Source organism: Lotus japonicus, chromosome 2 (genome assembly GCF_012489685.1).
Source record: "Lotus japonicus ecotype B-129 chromosome 2, LjGifu_v1.2".
NCBI lineage: Eukaryota > Viridiplantae > Streptophyta > Magnoliopsida > Fabales > Fabaceae > Lotus > Lotus japonicus.
The window spans coordinates 7,599,870-7,619,643 of record NC_080042.1 but is presented as its reverse complement, the minus strand read 5'-3'; the positions used below and the strand labels follow the sequence as shown (position 1 = coordinate 7,619,643).

The 19,774-nt window shown below is 37.0% G+C and overlaps 1 protein-coding gene and 1 long non-coding RNA gene across 2 annotated transcripts; one reads left to right on the top strand and one right to left on the bottom strand.

The window, feature by feature from the left end:
• The first annotated feature begins 4,370 nt into the window (after positions 1-4,370).
• LOC130737491 (uncharacterized protein At5g23160) lies at positions 4,371-6,228 on the top strand. The gene is made up of 2 exons (XM_057589276.1): positions 4,371-4,881; positions 5,649-6,228. Exons 1-2 carry the CDS (start codon positions 4,525-4,527, stop codon positions 6,045-6,047), a joined length of 756 nt encoding a protein of 251 aa, XP_057445259.1. The 5' UTR covers positions 4,371-4,524; the 3' UTR covers positions 6,048-6,228.
• Positions 6,229-11,385: 5,157 nt separating this feature from the next.
• Positions 11,386-11,891, bottom strand: LOC130735361 (uncharacterized). The gene is made up of 3 exons (XR_009018411.1): positions 11,826-11,891; positions 11,676-11,721; positions 11,386-11,453 (listed from the first exon to the last, which is right to left on the bottom strand). It is a non-coding gene; the product is annotated as an uncharacterized LOC130735361 (long non-coding RNA).
• Positions 11,892-19,774: the final 7,883 nt, after the last annotated feature.

The window sequence follows — 19,774 nt, the reverse complement described above, 5'->3', positions numbered from 1 at the left end:
GCTTTGATCAATCTCTTCTATGTTGATGCTCAGACGATGTGGCATGTTTGACTTTTCTTTCTCTGTGTCGTATTCCCTTGTACCTTTGCCCTTGCTTGTTCTTGACTGGATTGACTTCTTGTATAGTCTTGTATGCTTTAGCTAGTCTTCTTCTTTGGAGACGCAGTATTGATGACCCAGGATTTAAGGTTATTTTCCTAGTTTATTTGCATGTAGTTTAGTAAAAGTTTTAGGATATTTCAGTCATTTTAGGACACTTTAGGCTATTTTCATATATTTTAATATTTTTTTTTTAGTATTTTTACACTTTTTATATTATTTTTCTAGATAATATTAGGATTTCATTACTTTAATTTAGGATTAGATAAGTTTATTTTAATTTGTAATTTTATTTTATATTTTATTTTATTATCCTTTAATTATTTGTTTCTATTTTTATTGTTATTTTAAGAGACGATTTAGAAAAGATAGAGAAAATACGGAATTTAAAAAAATTCTAGAGGATGGGTTCCTGTACATTGCTTGGATTGTGCCACGTGTTGAGACCTGGGGTACACGCACCAGATCTCTTAGGCTGCGTTAGGTTGTGTCGCGAAATAGCGCTTATCATACACTAGACACGCTAGATTTGTCAGATACACATTCAACGTTCAGATTCACATGGGTGCACCATTTTACGGTGCGCACGACTGCACGTGATCATTTTCTACATCAGAAAAGACAAAAACGAACTATATTATGAAAAATCACTATAAAATCCGTTTTAACCTATTTTTTGAAAATCTTTTCATCTTTCTCTTTTTTTAAACCTAATAAACATTCTTGGGAGACTCTTGGAGGCAATTTCTAGGTGGGGAGGAAAGCTAGGCCCTTGAGGGCCGGTGTCAGGGCTATGGAAGAATGTGACAACTTCTCCGGACGTCCATGGCTCTGTTTTGTCATAGGTTCCACTTTCCTGTTTACCACTTTTTGTCGTCTTTTGACACTATTTTAGTATTTGGGATTATGTAGTTTATTTTACTCTTATTCGATACATCAGTTTTATTATTTGATGTTTCTCTCTATACTTAATGCTTCAATTAGTCAATTGGTGATTTAAAGAGTTTAAATTAATTCATAAATAGATTGAGAAATTGATATGAGTTAATGTAGGCTTAGTTCATAGAAAGGGGAAAAACACCTATCTCTTAGGTTTAATAATTCTCTTGGCACGTTCATGTATCTTTTGCCAATGTGATGATTTTTATGATTTGCATGACAATTGAGAAGTTGGTGTAAATTTAGGTAATGAGAGAAACCACCCTTGCATCAGTCATCTTAAGAAAGACATGTCGTAGGTTGGGTTGAGGTTACTAGGTGACAATAGGAGACATTAACTCTTAAGTATGAATATCATGAGTTGGGAATGAGGTCTAAACCGAGTGATAAGTCGGGATACTCGCCTCTCTAGGATAGGATAATCTAATAGGAACTATTAGGATTTCTTGAGTGACAGTCAGAAATTCTAACCACTATGACATGAATTTCTTGGGTTAGGAACATGGCTTGGGAATGTCTTATAGAGTAAGTATGTGTTATAAAGCTCCTTTTATGATCACTGGTGCTTAAGGAATTAAAGCTAGGTTCTTAATTGGTAGATTCACTAAGCTAAGAAATTAGTAGGTGAATAGCTCTTATCAGCATCTTAAATGTTAATTCCATGTTATAAGAGTATATTGGTTGAGAATAAGTTGTAAACCAAGTGAACTCATTTTCTAAATACGTTTTCTTCTTTGTTCGTCTCTGTGAACTTATTTTCTTGCTTTATTTATCGTTTTCCTTAATTTAAATTTAAATAAAACACATATCATGTTTAAACTGTTCAAACAATGTCTACTAGTGAGACTAGTACGTAGCAACACAATCCCCGTGGAGACGACAAAACCCCATATTATACTACGATTGAGTCTTGAAAGAGATTTGATAGTACTTAGTGGACGAAAACCTCTTCATTAAATATCCTTTGATCACGTCTTCTTGTCATCGTCTTGTACTGCTTCTTTAGACGTTAGAGCGCTAAGGGTATAACTGTGATTTCCTAAAATACATTTCACATGATATATTTAGTCAGTTCACTTATCCTCTTGAAATTGTTATCATTCAAAACATGATAAACAATATAACTAGCGATTGAACTTAACAGAAACTCATAAACCTTCCCAGTTCTGCCAGTCGACCCTGATGTCTCCTTTGGTATCAGCAATAGTCCTTTTCGGTGTTAACGCTTCAAGTCTTAGAGAAATTCTTGTCTATATGTGCCGAATAGACCTAGTCAATATCCATTTTTGAACTCAACTTGTTGATCAAAAACTTTGTACCTGTGAGTCTTGATGCCAATGCTAGAAAACCTCAGTACCAACCCTTAGCATGATAAGAATCTGCATGCTCTACTTGCACTAAAACCATCACGTCGGCTTAAGCATGGTCGATATATAACCCTCGGCTCCGATGATTTTGGCCTCTAATCTTGGATATATTTTCCTTCTTCCAAAACATCTGACACTTGGCTTGACAGTGTCGTACCTCACGTCAGTTTCACCAAGGCCGGCCCAACACCAAATGAGGCCTAAAACGTATTTTAATTTTGGGGGTCTTGAAACATGTTTGATCTAATATAAAATTTTGTTAATTTTAATTTTGGGGGCCTTTTTTACTTAAGGAAAAAAAATTGGAGGCCTTTTTTACTTAAAAAAAAAACAAAAAAAATTGGAGGCCTAAAGCCCTTGCTTGGATGGCTTTACCCTTGGGCCGGCCCTTAGTTTCACACCCGACATCCTTCATTCGTAACAAATTGGATTTTGCAACATATAACAATATACCCTAAATTTCAGAATAATTTAAATTTATAAAATATGGAACACTCTAGAAGATTCCCACTTATTTATCAAAGGGAGCTCAAAGGATTTTAACGCTAAAAGAGTGGAATCGTAATTGACAAAACTCAACTATACTTAAAAGTGTGAATTCCCAAATGTATTTGATGTCGGCCACGAGCTGATATTAAGATGAAAATTTATCTTAACGTATTACTTGCATTGCATTTCATAACTAAACGTTCCCGTAGAATAGCTCAAGTGGTAGGAGCTAGAGGACACATGGGTTGGATAAAGGAGGTCCAAAGATCGATTCCTGGCGGGTGCAATTTATCTTTTCGATGTACCAAAAATTTGCATAACTAACCATTTTAAACACTCTTCTACATTTGGAATGTACATATTTAAATTTGACATTGTACAACATAACATGTCTCAATCCGAGGGATCCTTTTATTGCATGCCCAAAGGCCTAATATCATAGTGGTCGACCTAGAGGTCACAACAAAGTGAACGTCGTACTAGTGCCATGACAACCATGGCGAGATAAAACAATTAGCAGAGCAAAGGCAGAGCTGAATCGATTAATGACCTAAAGACTAAGTGTTATTCACAAAAGCTATTGACGATAACTTCAGTAAGACTAAGTGCTTGGGCTAATGTTCATATAAAACTCTATCAATATATGTTTGATCATTTAACTACATATACTTATATGCTCACCATGGCTTTTTTGAATTTTGAGTTCTCTCTTTTTCCTTAAGCTGATTTGATTATCGAAATTTCTTCTATAGAACATCCCCAATCGTGGACATCCGACTCACCACCAATGTAAAAGAGACCTAAGAAGTAGTAGTCTATGCTCATTTTATTGAATATATATATATATATATATATTTGGTTAGAAGCCCCACATTGTCTAGAGATATGACCAAACGAATGTTTATAAAGTGAGAGAAACCTTCAACTCTTGAGCTAGTTTTTTGGTTGAGTTAGGCCTTCCAAATTCTAATATGATATCAGAGTCTATTTTAGATTCATTTGTTGTGAAGATCTCTCATATTTGGGCCACTCTCTTTGATTATTCCATGCTTCAGATGTTCAGTCATTGGTGTGAGGTGGTGTTGTGTCAAACAAATGTTTATAATTAAAGGGTAAGCAACCTCAATTCTTAAGCTAGTTTTTTGGTTGAGTTAGCCATTTCAAATTCTAACATATATATAAAATATTTTTGTGCTGCGAGCGAGGATTTGATTTTAATTTGTATATATACTTTATATGTATGTTGTGCAAAGAGGCATGCACGTAAAATGGAAGTCACTTAATTTGTAACGCCTCCATATTATAAATTCTAAAGAGAAGAAAATATAGGGGAAATGAAAAACGTGAGGAAGGTGTAAACGTGTGAGGAAGATTAGACTGAAAGGACAAAGTCCAAGTCTTCCCTCCAAATCATACTCTAATTACATGTCAAACAAATACATTCTACATAAAACCATTTCCTATCGATCATATACCCTACACCCCCTAAATATTTTAATGATCATGCTTTCATCACCTGCTACGTACTACTAATCCAACAATTCCAGTCTCAAAAAATTCACCATCATGATCTTCATAATAATCTTCACCTCATATTCCTAGCTACTCTCTCACCCGGCCCTCTCTTTCCATGGCCAACACCAAATCCAAAACCAAAACCACAACCACAAGCACCCAATACTCAAAACCCAAAACCTCTATTTTTCTATGCTGCTTTGGATCTCACATGCCCAAGAATATTGAAGAGTCTGATCCTATTATCCCCGAGAGAAAGAGAACTAGCCGGTTTTCATGGCCGAGGATTCGATTAAAAAACAACATGATGAAGTCAACCTCCAAAACGGTGCCGCTTGAAGCTTCATTCTCGGAGAAAGCTCAGCCATATCCCCAGACAAGGTCAAAGTCAACTCTCAATCATAAGTCTCCACCGCCTACACCACCACCTCCGGTGGTTCTCTCCGTCACTCCCTATAATTCACCTACACAGGTAAGTATGATTCTATATGCGCATAATTAATATATCCCCACGCCGATATTTATTACACTATTCTAATTTTCCTTTAATTTCTGCCCAAAATAAAAAATGGAAGGTGTACAATGGTTATTTTTCTTAGCATAATCACCCCATAGCAAATTCATGTCCAATTAGTACTACACCAAACACATCAACACTTAGGCAACAAGTTTTAACCATTAAAACCAAAAAACGAGAGATAAACTCTGAATTATTGTTTGTTTATTCCAATAATGAAACATGTACCAGTGTTAAATGTCTTGAGGCACTTTTTTCTTCTGATCACATCAATTAAATCATACATCATATCTATCATTTATCTTTATTTTGGGCTTCCTATCATTCTCTAATATAGGGTGTGTATATATACGAACATTTGTATTATTATTATATGAATTAAAGAGTTGTGCACAGTTAGTGTAAAATTTATTTACACAAACATCAAATTGAATTCCGTTAAATTAAAAAAAAAAATTTATTTTAATTAAAATTAAAAGCAAATATAACCGTTCCTCCTACGTGACAAAATGTTGTTAGATGCCAGTGTAAATTCATATCCATTAAACTCTTATTATATTTTGTTAATTTGTGTAATAAATCATATCAATATTTTTTATTACACGAGGAACTATTTTTACTTCTAATTGATAATAAACAATTTGAATGAATATTAAGTATAAAGAAATATTCATGCATATGATTAATAATTTACAACTGTTCATTTTTTATTTTTGTTTCAGACAAGGCACGGAGCGAGTAACAATATTGTAGAGGACACTCGCGAACAAGGTACATCAACATCTACTCCAACCCGCGCAAAACGGCAGGCGCGGCGGCTGTCGTCGTCAATGCAGAACCAAACGACAATCAAAAAGTCCAAAACCGCAGGGAGCTCGTACGACGCTTTGGTTGCCATGTCCGTGCTAGGAGTGACACTCGTGATAATGATTTTTTGGGGTCGTTTATGTGCCATTCTTTGCACTTCTGCATGGTTGTATTTTATCCCTCGTTTTAGAAACACTACTACTGTAAACGACGTCGTTCATGATACGAGGTCAAACGACGTCGATTTGGACTCTGAAGTGTACAAGAAGAAAGTGATAATGGAAGGATTACTTGGGAGAAATCACCGAGGTTAAGAAAAGGATTCTGGTCATTTCGGTTGGTTGGTAGGTGGCGTTGTTCATCTTGTCCTTTCTGTTTAGTGTTAGTGGCTGCTTGCAATTTTGTCTTATGGAAATAAATACAGAGGACAAATTGTAAATTAATATGTCTACTTATTTAATATACTATAATTTAATTATTATTTCTTTGTTTAAAGTCATGATTTTGGATAAAATTATTATTTTTTTATTGGGTATTGTATGATATGTGTACATACCAAAAGTTGTAGCATACAATAGACATATGAGTTTGTGTCGATTTCAACATTCACTAACATTTGGGACGGCTAAAAAATTATTATTAACTCTTTTTTCTATCGGTCAAATATCTTCTTCGGGGATTTGATCTCATTAACGTCTATTGTGTGTTTGTATGTACACATATCATTGTTGTTTTGTATTTTTGCTTTTACCATATTGTGCATGTAGATACTCAATAGATAAAACAAAATGGATAAAATTATCTAGTGATCAAACAAATCACAAATGGTTAGAGAGTGGAGTGTGATGGAAGTGGAGAGCGAAGGAAACCTGATAAATGGTGCTACGATGACCAGAGTGCGGCCAACGGATTCACCGGGAATCTTATTTAGTTGCGGTTTTAACTGTCCTCTGTCTTACTTGTCCCCGCCACTAAAACATCTTATGTTGTAGTGGGAGAAACCGGTGTTGTCTTCGGTGGGTCAGTGAAAAACTGAACCACCGTGATACAGTTTGATATCCACCGTCACATATATTATTAAGAAAATGAACGGTTTGGATAAAATCCGTTTTAAAATGAATTTTACAGAAATATCCTTATTCTTTTTTCTCCTATTTTCTTTGTCTTCCAGTGTATTAGAGTACTGAGTGTACCTCCACCGCCTCATGTATAGTTTCTCCGGCGTAAGGTGGGGCGGCTCGATTTACAAATTGTGACTAATTCCAGAACTGATTCTGGAAATATTATCCTTATTGGGTGGATTTTACTGTTAATTTTTCCTAAATTGCGTGAAACTGGGCCGTGCTGTGTTTGCGTGGAAGATTCAATTTTTTTGCAGAATTCTCGCCCACTCGACGAAAAGATCGGAACTTGATTCCTACCTCAATAGTAGAAGGGCGTGTTCTTGTGATTTCATTCTAGTTTTGTAGTGGGTTTTGCCAATTCACATTGGAAGCTATTGATTCTATTGTTGTTGGCAATGGCATAAACATGATGAGAGTTAGGTTGATTCATCCAAATCCACCTTTTATCAAACCAGTGAAAGGAACACAGATCTAAAAACCAGAAAAAATAAAAGAGTTGGGAACAGAGGGACCAAGGTTCACAGCAAAGAAATTGGACCCATGACATATCACGGTTACTGCTTTGCTTGGAGATGGTATGGTGGAAAAGGTGTGGTGTGGTGTGTTGGCTGGAAGATAGGTGTGGTGGAAAAGAGAAAATGGTATTTTTGGAATATCCATTTGTTAAAAGGTTATTTTAGTATTTTAAGACAGTAAAATGGAGTGAACCACGGTGCTTCACTAAACAAGCTGATCCACCGAAGACATCGTCGGAGAAACCTTCGGAGTGGAAGGAAAGCAAAGCAAAGCAAAGAAACTTTAATTAGAAATGGTTGGTGTTTCGAATGAAGGTTAAAAAAAATCATAAAGCTTGTTAAAGAGGGAGTCATGAAATTGGAATCAGTGGAAGGGAATACGTTATTCCCTAAGTTTTCTATTGATAAGAAGGCATAGGAAAATATTTGTAAACTACGGAGAAGATTGCCTGGGTGTGAAGTTGTTAGGGAAACAAATTGGGTAGGAAGCACTTTGTGAGAAATTGAGAATGGTGTGGAAGTTATTTTGATAGTATGAAGAGCGTGATGTTAATTATGGTTACTTCCTTGTAAAGTTTGATCTTGATGAGGATAGGGAAAATGCTATGATGGGAGTGCCTTGACCTAATTTATGATCATTACCTATGAGTCAAGCCTTGGATGTCGGACTTTATAGCGGAAAACTGACTAGCACAAAGATGGTATAGATTCCCATCCTAGGCCTAGAGTTTCAGTTCTATGATGAGAGCACTCCCTTAACTCTGACCATAGCGGTACGGATACCTATCCAGGTTGAAATGAATACCAAGTACATGCAAAGAGGAAAGTTTGCATGTATCTGTGTTGAGACTGAGCGGACTAAACCTGTGTCAGGGAAGTTAGGCCTTTGTGATAGGCGGTACAACATTGAGTGTGAAGGATTTCATCTACTATATGTCTGATTTGTGGTTGTTATGGACACCTTACTTGTAGTTTCACTATGCCTCCTATCTTATTCAACTTAAATGGGCGGAAATAGATATACAGTAGAAACTCTTTAAATTAATAATGTCAGGACTGGAGAAATTTATTAATTTAGAAAGTTATTAATTTATTGATAAATTAATAATTATTAATTTAAAAAGTTTTTAAGTAATTATACTGTACATACCAAACAAAAAGACAACTTTATGATACAATACAAAAAATACAACACCTGAGCTATTGGATGCAATAAGAAAAGTTAGAGATGAACTCCAAATAGAATTGAACTTTAAAGGAAAACAGACAACTATTGAATCATATTTTAATAGAGTGTAATATTTTTTTTCAGTTTCTATGAATTATTAATTTATGATTTTCTTGGGATCGAAAATTATAATGGGATCTTCCGAAAAATTATTATCTTATTATTTTATCGAGTTTTTCAATTTTTTACATTGGCCCAAGTCGGGACTGGACAAATTTATTATTTTAGAGAGTTTATTAATTTACCGAGTATTAATTTAAAGAGTTTCTACTGTAGGATACAAGTAAATGAGCATGACGAGAACCACATGACCTAGCAGCAGGAAGTTTGAACATACCTAAGCCATGTAAGGCACTACTACAAAAAAGGCCTTTCGTCACGGTTAAAACCGCTCGTTCGTCGCGGTTTAACCGTGACGATAGAAGGCGTGACAATTGCTCAATTGTCACGGTTATAGGCGGAACCGTGACAATTGACTCACCTGTTATCGCGGTTAGTAAATCGTAACCGTGACAATAGGTTCCTTCTATTGTCACGGTTACGTCCTTAACCGTGGCAATAGAGGCCACCTATTGCCACGGTTACGTACTTAACCGTGACAATAGATTCTACCTATTGTCACGGTTAAGTACGTAATCGTGGCAATAGGTGGCCTCTATTGCCACGTTTTAACCGTGACAATAGGTCATATTCTGCGAAATAGCTACAGTTTTTTGATTTTTTTTTCCTGGTCTGTGCATAAATTTTAGTACGTTTATATTGAAAAATAAATTGCATAAAATCACCAACATTCAGATATTCTAGCCAAATTACTCAAATATTCCAACCTTGAAATGAATTTGTATTTCTAGCAAGCAATTAAAAGCAGAAACGACAGAATGGGTGGTACAGAACACTAAATTGATTTTTTAGATTGTGGGTGCTCAAGAATCATGTTGGTCAAAAATAGAAAAGTTTATTAGACTCCCTATTAACCTTTCACAAGTTGTAATTATTCAGATCAGATCTCCAGTATGCATTTTATTGGCAACAAGAAGATTCTGCTCGACAACTTGAATTAATATCATATTAAATAACAGCTCATTCAATCATTTCAAATAACAATGTCTAAGAGGTTCAGGATTATAACTAATAAGGCCTACCAACCCTGAAAAGTGACTCCGCAACCACATATTAAATAGCACATATTTCAAATTCATACAGCGTTGAGACTCATTCAAAAAAAAAATAGAGAAAGAGAACAAAAGTCCTACGCAGAACAAGATGCCCGTAAACATGAGCTGTTATCTCTTTTGCTCACCGGAGCTTAGCTTTTATGGGTACATATGTTGTCATGAGCTCATATAAATGAGATAACCAAACACAAGGTGACACAAATTAAACAATAGACATAGAAGTAAACTACACATGATAAGCCTCTGTTGACCTGGTCTCAATTAGTTCTCTATTTCTATTTGTCAACATGTACTGTACACAGTTATCTCTTATGCAGCTTAAATTATGAACCATATGTCAAAACTCACTTAATTGATACAAAGCAAGGAAAAACAAATCAAGCTGAAATGAAGGTAAGGCAAGGAAAAACAAAGCAAAGATGTAAAACAAAATATCTTTTTGACAAATTGATACAACAAATCAACCAAGTAACTTTGCCTATGACTATGAGCTCCAGCCGTGGCACTTGCTCCTCTGCAATTTTCCGATTCCCAAGCAGGATACACTGATTGCAATTCTAATCCTTCAAAATAAACAAGAGTAATTAAAATTAGGCAAATACACAAGCAAAAAAGAAAAGAACAAGTGGGAATTTACAATGAAAATAGCAATACAGTTACACAAAAAAAATCAGCACTCAAAGAAGGTGCAGGACAACAATTCATAATAAATCATCAAGACCAGGCCAAGCAATTCAGGTCAGATAACATCATAAACTTTTCAAACATGTTCTTTTTTTATGGGTAAGCAAAATTGGATTAATATGGAGTGAATCAATTAGGCTGATCATCTGATTATTAAACTAACTAGAACTGACTGTATGTTACTGATTGAGTTGGTGATGCACTGGTGCGGCATCCGCTAACTAAACTAGCTGTAATGATATGTGGAAGGAATGCAGAGATTATTGAACTGAATTGCTGATGAATTATAATTTATAAGCCAATGTTCTATTCATCAACAATGCTACAACCTACCATAACCCATTTCCAAATGTGTCTAGAGTCTCAGCAAGACTTCCGAACGCTTGATTTTTTTAGGTTAAATAGTTCCTATAGTTTACTTGATTTGGATTTGGTCCTCCAAGCTGTTTTCCCCCCTAATATTGGTTTCTTAGGGTGTGTTTGGGAGTCTTTAGGGGAAGGGAGGGGTGGCTGAGGGGAAGGAGGGGTGGCTGAGTCTTTTGGGAGTCTTTAGTTTGGGAGTCTTTATGCAACAGAACATGTTGCATAACGGAAACCTGGATGATTTAACAATTCTTATAACCCATCACCAAACTACATGCTACATTTATAGAGAGAACATACACCAACTTATGACCATCTCTCTCTCTCTCTCTCACACACACACAAACACAAAATTCCTTTGTTCCAAGATGAATCACTTACATCATCATCATTGAGTTTACATGTCTCACTGAAGTACTTGTCCATGCAAACACCACAATTGATGCATCTCTGCTCAACCTGGTAGTAGCAAAAATGAGCACAAGAAAGAATCAGGTTCAAAAGATTCTAAATGATGCAATGATACCACAATACACACCAAGCCACAAATTGGACAAATACTTACCACAAAATCTAGTTTTTTTCTTCTCCTTTTTAACTTCAAGCCAACAATTTCTCTAATCTTTATGACCTGCAAAAAGAAAAAGGTTCAGATATTGTTAAGACATACATTGTAAACCATGTTAAACTTCAATTTCTCTAAAGATCCATGTGGTGCTTGGCAAGAGATCAAGAATTGATAAAGCATATGCTGACAACAAACTATAACTATGAAAGAACATAAACTACATTAGACTGGCAGATTCATGCCAAGTTGCTAATGAATCATTGTCAACCCAAAACCAATGCTGACCTGTAAATATTTCAATGTCTGCTCCAAGCTCTAACTCTGATTTTCCCTTCAGTTGCAGGTAGATGAGTCAAAAAGTTAGAACTGACAAAATAATGTTGACAAAATAACCAAACATGCAATGAATTTGACAAAAATCAAAAGTGCATTTACCATTAGGAAGCAGCTTTTGCATTATGAAACCCTTTCTTCAATTCTGCAACTCTTTTCACACAAGCAGCCGTGGATTTCCAGAATTCCTTTCAGAATCGTCGCTTCTCTTCTCCCATATCATGTTGTCCACCCTGTGTTGCACAATGAAGGCTGCATCGCTTCCCACTGTCCAGGTTTGCACACGGGATGCTTCGTCATCTACTTCTTCAAACCTCAACGTCCTCTTCGCTCCACTCCTTCTTCTCCTTCTCCGCCACCGCCGCCATGTCGTTCCCCTCACCTTTGTGGTGCTCTGATTTCGCGAACCTGACGGCAGTGCGGAGCAACGACGAGTTCCTCGATCTGCGGGTTCTGGATCGCCGCTGCAGGGGAGGCTTCAGGTCGTCGTCGACGGCAGGGACATGTTCATCGGGGAAGGGGATGATGAGGACGCGGACGTCGCCGCCGGCGAGGGAGAGGTAGAGCTAGCCAAAGGGTTAGGGATTTGAAGGGTTATGATCGGAGGAAGAAGAGAGCAGCGGCGGTGGTAGATAGGGAACGAGTCGATGGAGAGTGGGAGATCGAGTGGGAGATAGGGTTTAGGAAAAATTCTGAAAAAATTTGAAGAGTAAAGTTCTCTATTGTCACGGTCCATAAAAAAATTAATAAAATATTGTTACCTATTACCACGGTTCCTTTTATAACCGTGGTAATTGCTCTATTATCACGGTTCCGCCTATAACCGTGACAATAGAGGCGTGACAAAATGTCATTTCTGTAGTAGTGAGGCTTGACGCCTTTCCTTGTGATACTCTTCTTTACATGATTTTTATATGGATAAGAGGCCCTTCAATATAGTTGCATGGAATATTAGGGGTGGTTTAGGAGTTAGAGGGCAGAGAAAAGTAAAGGATCTTGTCAGATCGTTCCAACCTTTAGTGGTTGCGGTCTTTGAAACCCACTTTCATTTTGATGGTGTAGTTTTGTTCTAGCACCATTTAGGCTATAAACTGTTAAGGCTTAGTCAAAAGTGTCCGTTTGTTTATTAATTTAATTTAAGTTTGTAGACTAGTTTGTTTCCTAAATTCTAGTCATAATGTAGTTGTAGTTTGTTACAGCACGTGTGCTTATTTCTCTATTTATTAGTTGCTCTTTCAATGAATAAACAAGTCATTCCCATAACTGTTATTTGCTTTCTCTTAGCTAACATTCTGGTATCAAGAGCAGTGACTTGAGAGATGGGTTCGGAAGCAAACTTTGCACCAGCCTCCATTCCGAAGTTCGACGGCGACTACGATCATTGGAGTATGCTCATGGAGAATCTCCTTCGATCCAAGGAATATTGGGTTGTTGTGGAATCAGGCTACACAGAGCCAACGAGTAGGAATGGGATGACGGCAGCGCAAATAAAGAACCTGGAGGAGATGAAGCTGAAGGACTTGAAGGCTAAGAATTACTTGTTTCAGTCGCTTGACAAGTCAATTATGAAGACGATCACGCAGAAGGAGACATCTAAACAGCTCTGGGATTCCATGAAGTTGAAGTGTCAAGGCAATGCTCGAGTGAAGAGAGCTCAGCTCAATCGTCTACGCCGAGACTTTGAGGTCTTAGCAATGAAGCAGGGTGAATCGATCACTGATTATTTTGGTCGAGTAATGACGGTTGGAAACGACATGAGAAATTATGGAGAAGATGTGGATGATGTCAAGATCGTTGAGAAGATTTTGAGAACCCTCACCGATAAGTGGAACTACATTGTTTGTTCCATTGAGGAAGCCAAGGACATAGATCAGCTTTCCGTGGATGCCTTGCAAAGTTCTTTGCTCGTTCATGAGCAGAAGTTCAAAGCAAGTGGAGAAGATGAACATGCTTTGAAGGTAACTCATGAAGAGAGCTATGGTGGAAGAGGACGAGGAAGGGCTGCTTTCCGAGGAGGCCGGGGACAAGGCAGAGGTCGGGATAGCCAATCAAGGAGTAAGGAAACATTTGAGTGTTACAAGTGTCATAAGCTTGGACACTTCCAGTATGAGTGCCAAGCAAACTATGCTGGTTTGGAGGAATCAGAAGAGATGGTGCTAATGGCGTATGTCGACACGCTTGGAGACGATGGAGATGTTGTGTGGTATATTGACTCTGGGTGCAGCAATCACATGTGTGGTGATTCATCACTCTTCTGTGAGTTAGAAGAAGGGTTCAACAAGGTGGTTAGATTGGGGAATTATGCAAGCATGAACGTTGTTGGAAAAGGAAGTGTTAGATTGACTGTAAAAGGAGTAAATCACTTTGTACAGAATGTCTATTATGTGCCCGGTTTGAAGAATAATCTTCTCATTGTTGGGCAGCTACAAGAAAGGGGTTTGGCTATACTAATGCAGTCAAATGAGTGTCGGATTTATCACAACACAAAAGGTTTGGTGTTCCAAACCAACATGACAGCAAATCGAATGTTCGTGTTGTTATCAAACAGTCAAACAATCAAAAGGAAAAGCAAAGAAGAGTGCTTCCAAGCAACCATTGAAGATGTGGCTCACCTCTGGCACCGAAGATTCGGTCATCTCAGCTACAAAGGGTTGAAGACTTTGCAAACAAAAGGCTTGGTGAGAGGCTTGCCAAGTTTCTCTGAGGGTGAAATTGTGTGCACTAATTGCTTGAAAGGGAAGCAGCATCGAGATGTAATCTCAAGGAGAAGTACATGGAGAGCATCAACAAACTTGGAGCTGGTTCACTCTGATATTTGTGGCCCAATTTCTCCGTTTTCAGAAGGAAACAAGAGGTATTTTATTTGCTTCATTGATGACTATAGTAGGAAGGCGTGGGTGCATTTTCTTGCTTCTAAGTCAGATGCATTCACTACCTTTAAACTATTTAAAGCTCTTGTTGAAAAAGAAACGGGCTTGTCCATTAAATGTCTTAGAACAGATCGTGGAGGTGAATTCACATCAGACGAATTCAATGAATATTGTAAAGTGAATGGAATCAAGAGGAAATTAACTGCTGCATGTACATCGCAACAGAACGGAGTCGTCGAGCGGAAGAATAGAACCGTGATGAATATGGTGAGGAGCTTGTTGGTTGAGAAAAATGTTCCAAGAAAATTATGGGCAGAGGCAGCAAACTGGGCATTTTATGTTCTTAATAGATGTCCAACATCATCAGTGAAAGAAACGACACCTGAGGAAGCTTGGTGTGGGGTGAAGCCTTCAGTCGGGCACTTGAGAGTCTTTGGATGTTTAGCATATGCTCATGTACCGGATGCTCGACAAACAAAGCTTGAATATAAGAGTTGTTGTTGTGTCCTTTTTGGTGTAAGTGAAGAATCAAAGGCATACCGACTATATGATCCTTCCTCCAAGAGGATTATTATTAGCCGAGATGTAATCTTTGAAGAAGACGGGCAATGGAATTGGGAGAAGAGGTCTGAAGAAGATAACACATTTGATTTGGAATGGGAAGATGAGAAAAGTGAAGAAAGGGAGGAAACAAGTGATGATAATGAAGAAGAAAATGCAGCTGATAGTATTGAAGAAGAAGATGAAGTTTCTCCAATGACAGAACCCCGAAATAGAGGAGCACCAAGGTGGATGAATGACTATGTCTCTGGTGAAGGTCTTTCAGATGAAGAGGAAGAGGTACAAACTCACTTAGTTTTGTTTGCTCATGTTGTTCATTCGGATCCTGTTTCATTTGACGAAGCAGTAAAGGAAGAGAAATGGAGGGTAGCAATGGATGCAGAAATGAGATCAATTGAGAAGAATGGAACATGGGATCTCACGGAGCTTCCGAAAGGAGCAAAAAAATAGGAGTCAAATGGGTGTACAAAACAAAATTGAATGAGCTTGGAGAATTAGAAAAATACAAGGCTTGCTTGGTCGCCAAAGGGTATGCTCAGAAATACGGAGTTGATTATGAAGAAGTATACGCTCCTGTAGCTCGCATGGACACGGTTCGAATGATTTTGGCACTTGTTGCACAAAGAGGTTAGTGTGTGTTTCAGCTAGATGTGAAGTCAGCATTTCTTCATGGGAAGTTAGCTGAGAATGTGTACGTAGATCAGCCAAGGGGCTATGAAATAAATAACGAGGAGCATAAGGTATATAAGCTTAACAAAGCTTTTTACGGACTCAAGCAGGCACCGCGAGCATGGTTCACCCAAATTGAATCATACTTCAGAAAGGAAGGCTTTGAGAAGGAGGATAGTGAGCAAACTTTGTTTACCAAAGTCAAACAAGGTAAACACTTGATCATTAGCTTGTATGTTGATGATTTAATTTATACTGGAGATGATGAAAAAATGATATCTGAATTCAAAGAGTCCATGATGAAGGAATTTGATATGTTAGACTTGGGTAAGATGAGGTATTTTCTTGGTATTGAGGTAGTTCAGTTTGATGGTGGTATATTCATCAGTCAAACAAAGTATGTGACAGAATTGTTGAGAAGGTTTGGAATGGAGAATAGAAACTTCGTTGAAAATCCAATGGTTCCAGGATTTAAAATCTCCAAAGATGAAAATGGTGTTGAGATGGATGGCTCATTTTTCAAGCAGCTGATTGGAAGCTTGATGTACTTGACCGCTACAAGGCCGGACATAATGTATGCAGTTAGCTTATTGAGCAGATATATGTCAAGACCTACAGAAGTTCATTATTCAGCGGCCAAGAGAATTCTACGCTACTTGCAAGGTACAACAAAGTTTGGCATTCTTTACAAAAGGGAAGGAAATTTGGAATCGATTGGCTTTACTGATAGTGATTATGCTGGATCAGTGGAGGATAGAAGAAGTACTTCAGGTTATGTTTTTATGCTAAGTGGAGCTGCAGTAGCTTGGTCTTCTCGAAAGCAACCGATAGTGACGTTGAGCACGACAGAAGCTGAATTTGTAGCAGCTGCGGGAAGTAGTTGCCAGGCCATATGGATGCAGAGGGTGCTGAAGAAGATAGGCTACAAGGTCAGTGAAAGTACTATCATAGTTTGTGACAATAGCTCAACAATTAAGTTGTCAAGGAACCCTGTGATGCATGGCAGGAGCAAGCACATTGATGTGCGCTACCATTTCTTAAGGGAGCTTGTGAATGATGGAGTTGTGCAGCTTCAATTTTGTGGTACAAGGCATGGGCGGACCCATGTTGTGGCAAGGTGTGGCTAAAAGCCACACCAGTTTTTCTTTCTTTTTTTTTTTCCAAAAAAATATTTATATGCTTCTATTTTATATGCTCTCACAACTGTGTCTTGCTTTCATTATATTCTCTTCCTGAATGTATTTGATATTGTGTGTCTGTTGTTCATATCTATCATGAAATTAATGTTCACTCAAATTATTGTGTTCATCATGTCATCCAATACAATACATATATAAAGAAGAATATACTCAAACATATAAATTATAATAAACGACAAAACCTTCACTCAGCACTTTGCAATCTACTCAAAAATTCATTAGAAGAAATTTTGCTGTAACCTGCTATGTGCTGCTGTGGATTTTTCATGGACCTCCTATTTTTCGGCCTCCACTATTAGTATAGTATAGATTGTTGTCTTCCTATTGTATTTTCTCTGTTTTATTGTTCTTGTTTCTTTACTGTACTGTTGTTTTCACTTTGTTTCTTTTGTTATAATTCGTTGTAAGCCTAGTCTGTCTTGAACTGTAAACTCTTCTATTTCGACGAGAAACTTTATCTCATGGTTTTATCTATAATATTTCTTTTTTTCAAAAAAAATTTCAATATATTTTAGTCTATAATTTCTTTTATGTTTAGCCTCACTGATATATAAGGTCTAGATCCGCCCCTGGTACAAGGCATCAGCTAGCAGACATCCTCACCAAGCCGCTGAAATTGGAGACATTTCGGGAGCTGAGAGGGAAGCTTGGAGTCTGTGATTTTTCAGGAGTTAACTAGTTGCAAGTGCAGTCTAGTTCAAGGGAGGGAATGTTAAGGCTTAGTCAAAAGTGTCTGTTTGTTTATTGATTTAATTTAAGTTTGTAGACTAGTTTGTTTCCTAAATTCTAGTCAGAATGTAGCTGTAGTTTGTTACAGCACGTGTGCTTATTTCTCTATTTATTAGTTGCTCTTTCAATGAATAAACAAGTCATTCCCAAAACTGTTATTTGCTTTCTCTTAGCTAACATAAACTATGTTGCGAGTCAGAAGTACCGAGTAATACTAGTGGTATCTGGATTTTGGTCTCGTGGGTTGAAGACTTTGATATTCGTGTTATAGATCTTCTTGCTCAATTGGTGTTAGTGGAGATAATTCACAAAAATAAAAGATGTGTATACTCTTCTGTTTATGCTAGCCCAAACTCGACTAGGCGTGAGGATCTATGGAGACATTTGCTGAATCTCAGACAGCATAAATAGGATCCTTGGTGTACTATTGTGACTTCAATGAGATTTGTTCACCTTATGAAGTGTCCACGGGGAATTCTGTGCAATTCGGGCATTGCGTATGTTGGGTGTGATGGACGCTTGTGATTACATTGATCATGGGGATAGTTGTCCAGAATTTACTTGGGAAAGGAAGAATAATGGGAGAAGGGTGCTAGAAAAGCATTATATAGAGCTTTAGGGGATATTTCATGGATGCCTCTATATCCATAGACATACATGGAGAATCTTGCTCGAGTATACTTTGATCACTCTCCGCTCTTAGTTAAGTGTGATAAGGAGTTAGGATCATCGTACTTGCTCTTTTTTATTTCAGGAAGCATAGGTGACACACCCATCCTTTGAGGCATTTGTAACACCCCAATTTCTCAACTAGGGGTCACATTAGTAACTGTTCAAAAACAAGGATCATTTTGCAAAAACTAAGTTTTAAAACTTCCCGTTTTCACAAGTAACAGTTCATTTGAGAAGTTCACAGGCAAGTGAGGTGCGTCACACAGACAACTTACGTACCAAGACTTTCCTAGCTAGAATAGCTCGAGAATTCTTATCACAAGATCAACAAGATTTTCCGACGCCTCATTTGTTATAACCAATTTCGAAAATCAACATTTAAAAGCAATATCCATAACTAAATACCGATATTATATAGAATTAATCACGATTCAAAACTTTATCTTACACCCAATAAGTGCTTCAACAAAACTAAAAGAATTCAAAAATATTAGATGACAATAAGAAAAAACTAGAGTTGCTTGTAGCCTTATCATTGAAGAACAAGTCATAGATCTTCGCCTTCACCTCCTCAAGCTTCACTTCTATCCTACGACGAATCGGTACCGTCTCCATAGCCTCCGACACGTACAAATCATCAATTTCTCAAATTTAAAAGTAATTATTAATAATATTTATGTTTTAGTTATTAATAACAACCTAAGGAAAAATTAAAAAAAACGTAAAACTGACTTGACCAGACCTGAATAAAAAATTTAATTATTTATTAATATAGTTTATATTAATAATTAATTATAAAACTTTTCTATTTCGCATATATTAAAATTAGATTAATATTAGTTAAATTTTAAGTAAAATTGATTTATCTTTCCTCTTGTAAAAAAAATGTAAAATTGACTTCCACAAGTATTAAATTCTCTATTTAATTACCAATATGAGGAGGAATTCGGCTATTTTATACATGTGTATATATATAAATATATTTTGCAAATAAATAGAATAAAATATTATATAAGTTAATTCGACTTGATTAAATATTAAATGCCATATTTTTTTTCTAAAAGAGAAACTTGATAGGGATAGCCATGAGAAAAACCTCTCATGAACTAGAAAAACAGAACAAAGGACCACACAAAGACATGGTCCTGTTCCGGTATGGAAGCAATAGACTTAGGCTAACTAATTCGAGAGCGAACGAAATGAACAAGACAAGTAAAACTGCGTGAAATGATAGGTCCCACATCGCTTGAATGGTGCCTGTTATTTATATCTTGGGTTTTGGTCCGAACGAACCATGGGTTGCCCGACCCATTGAATACATGACTTTGATCAGCCCAATTGTTAAGTAAGT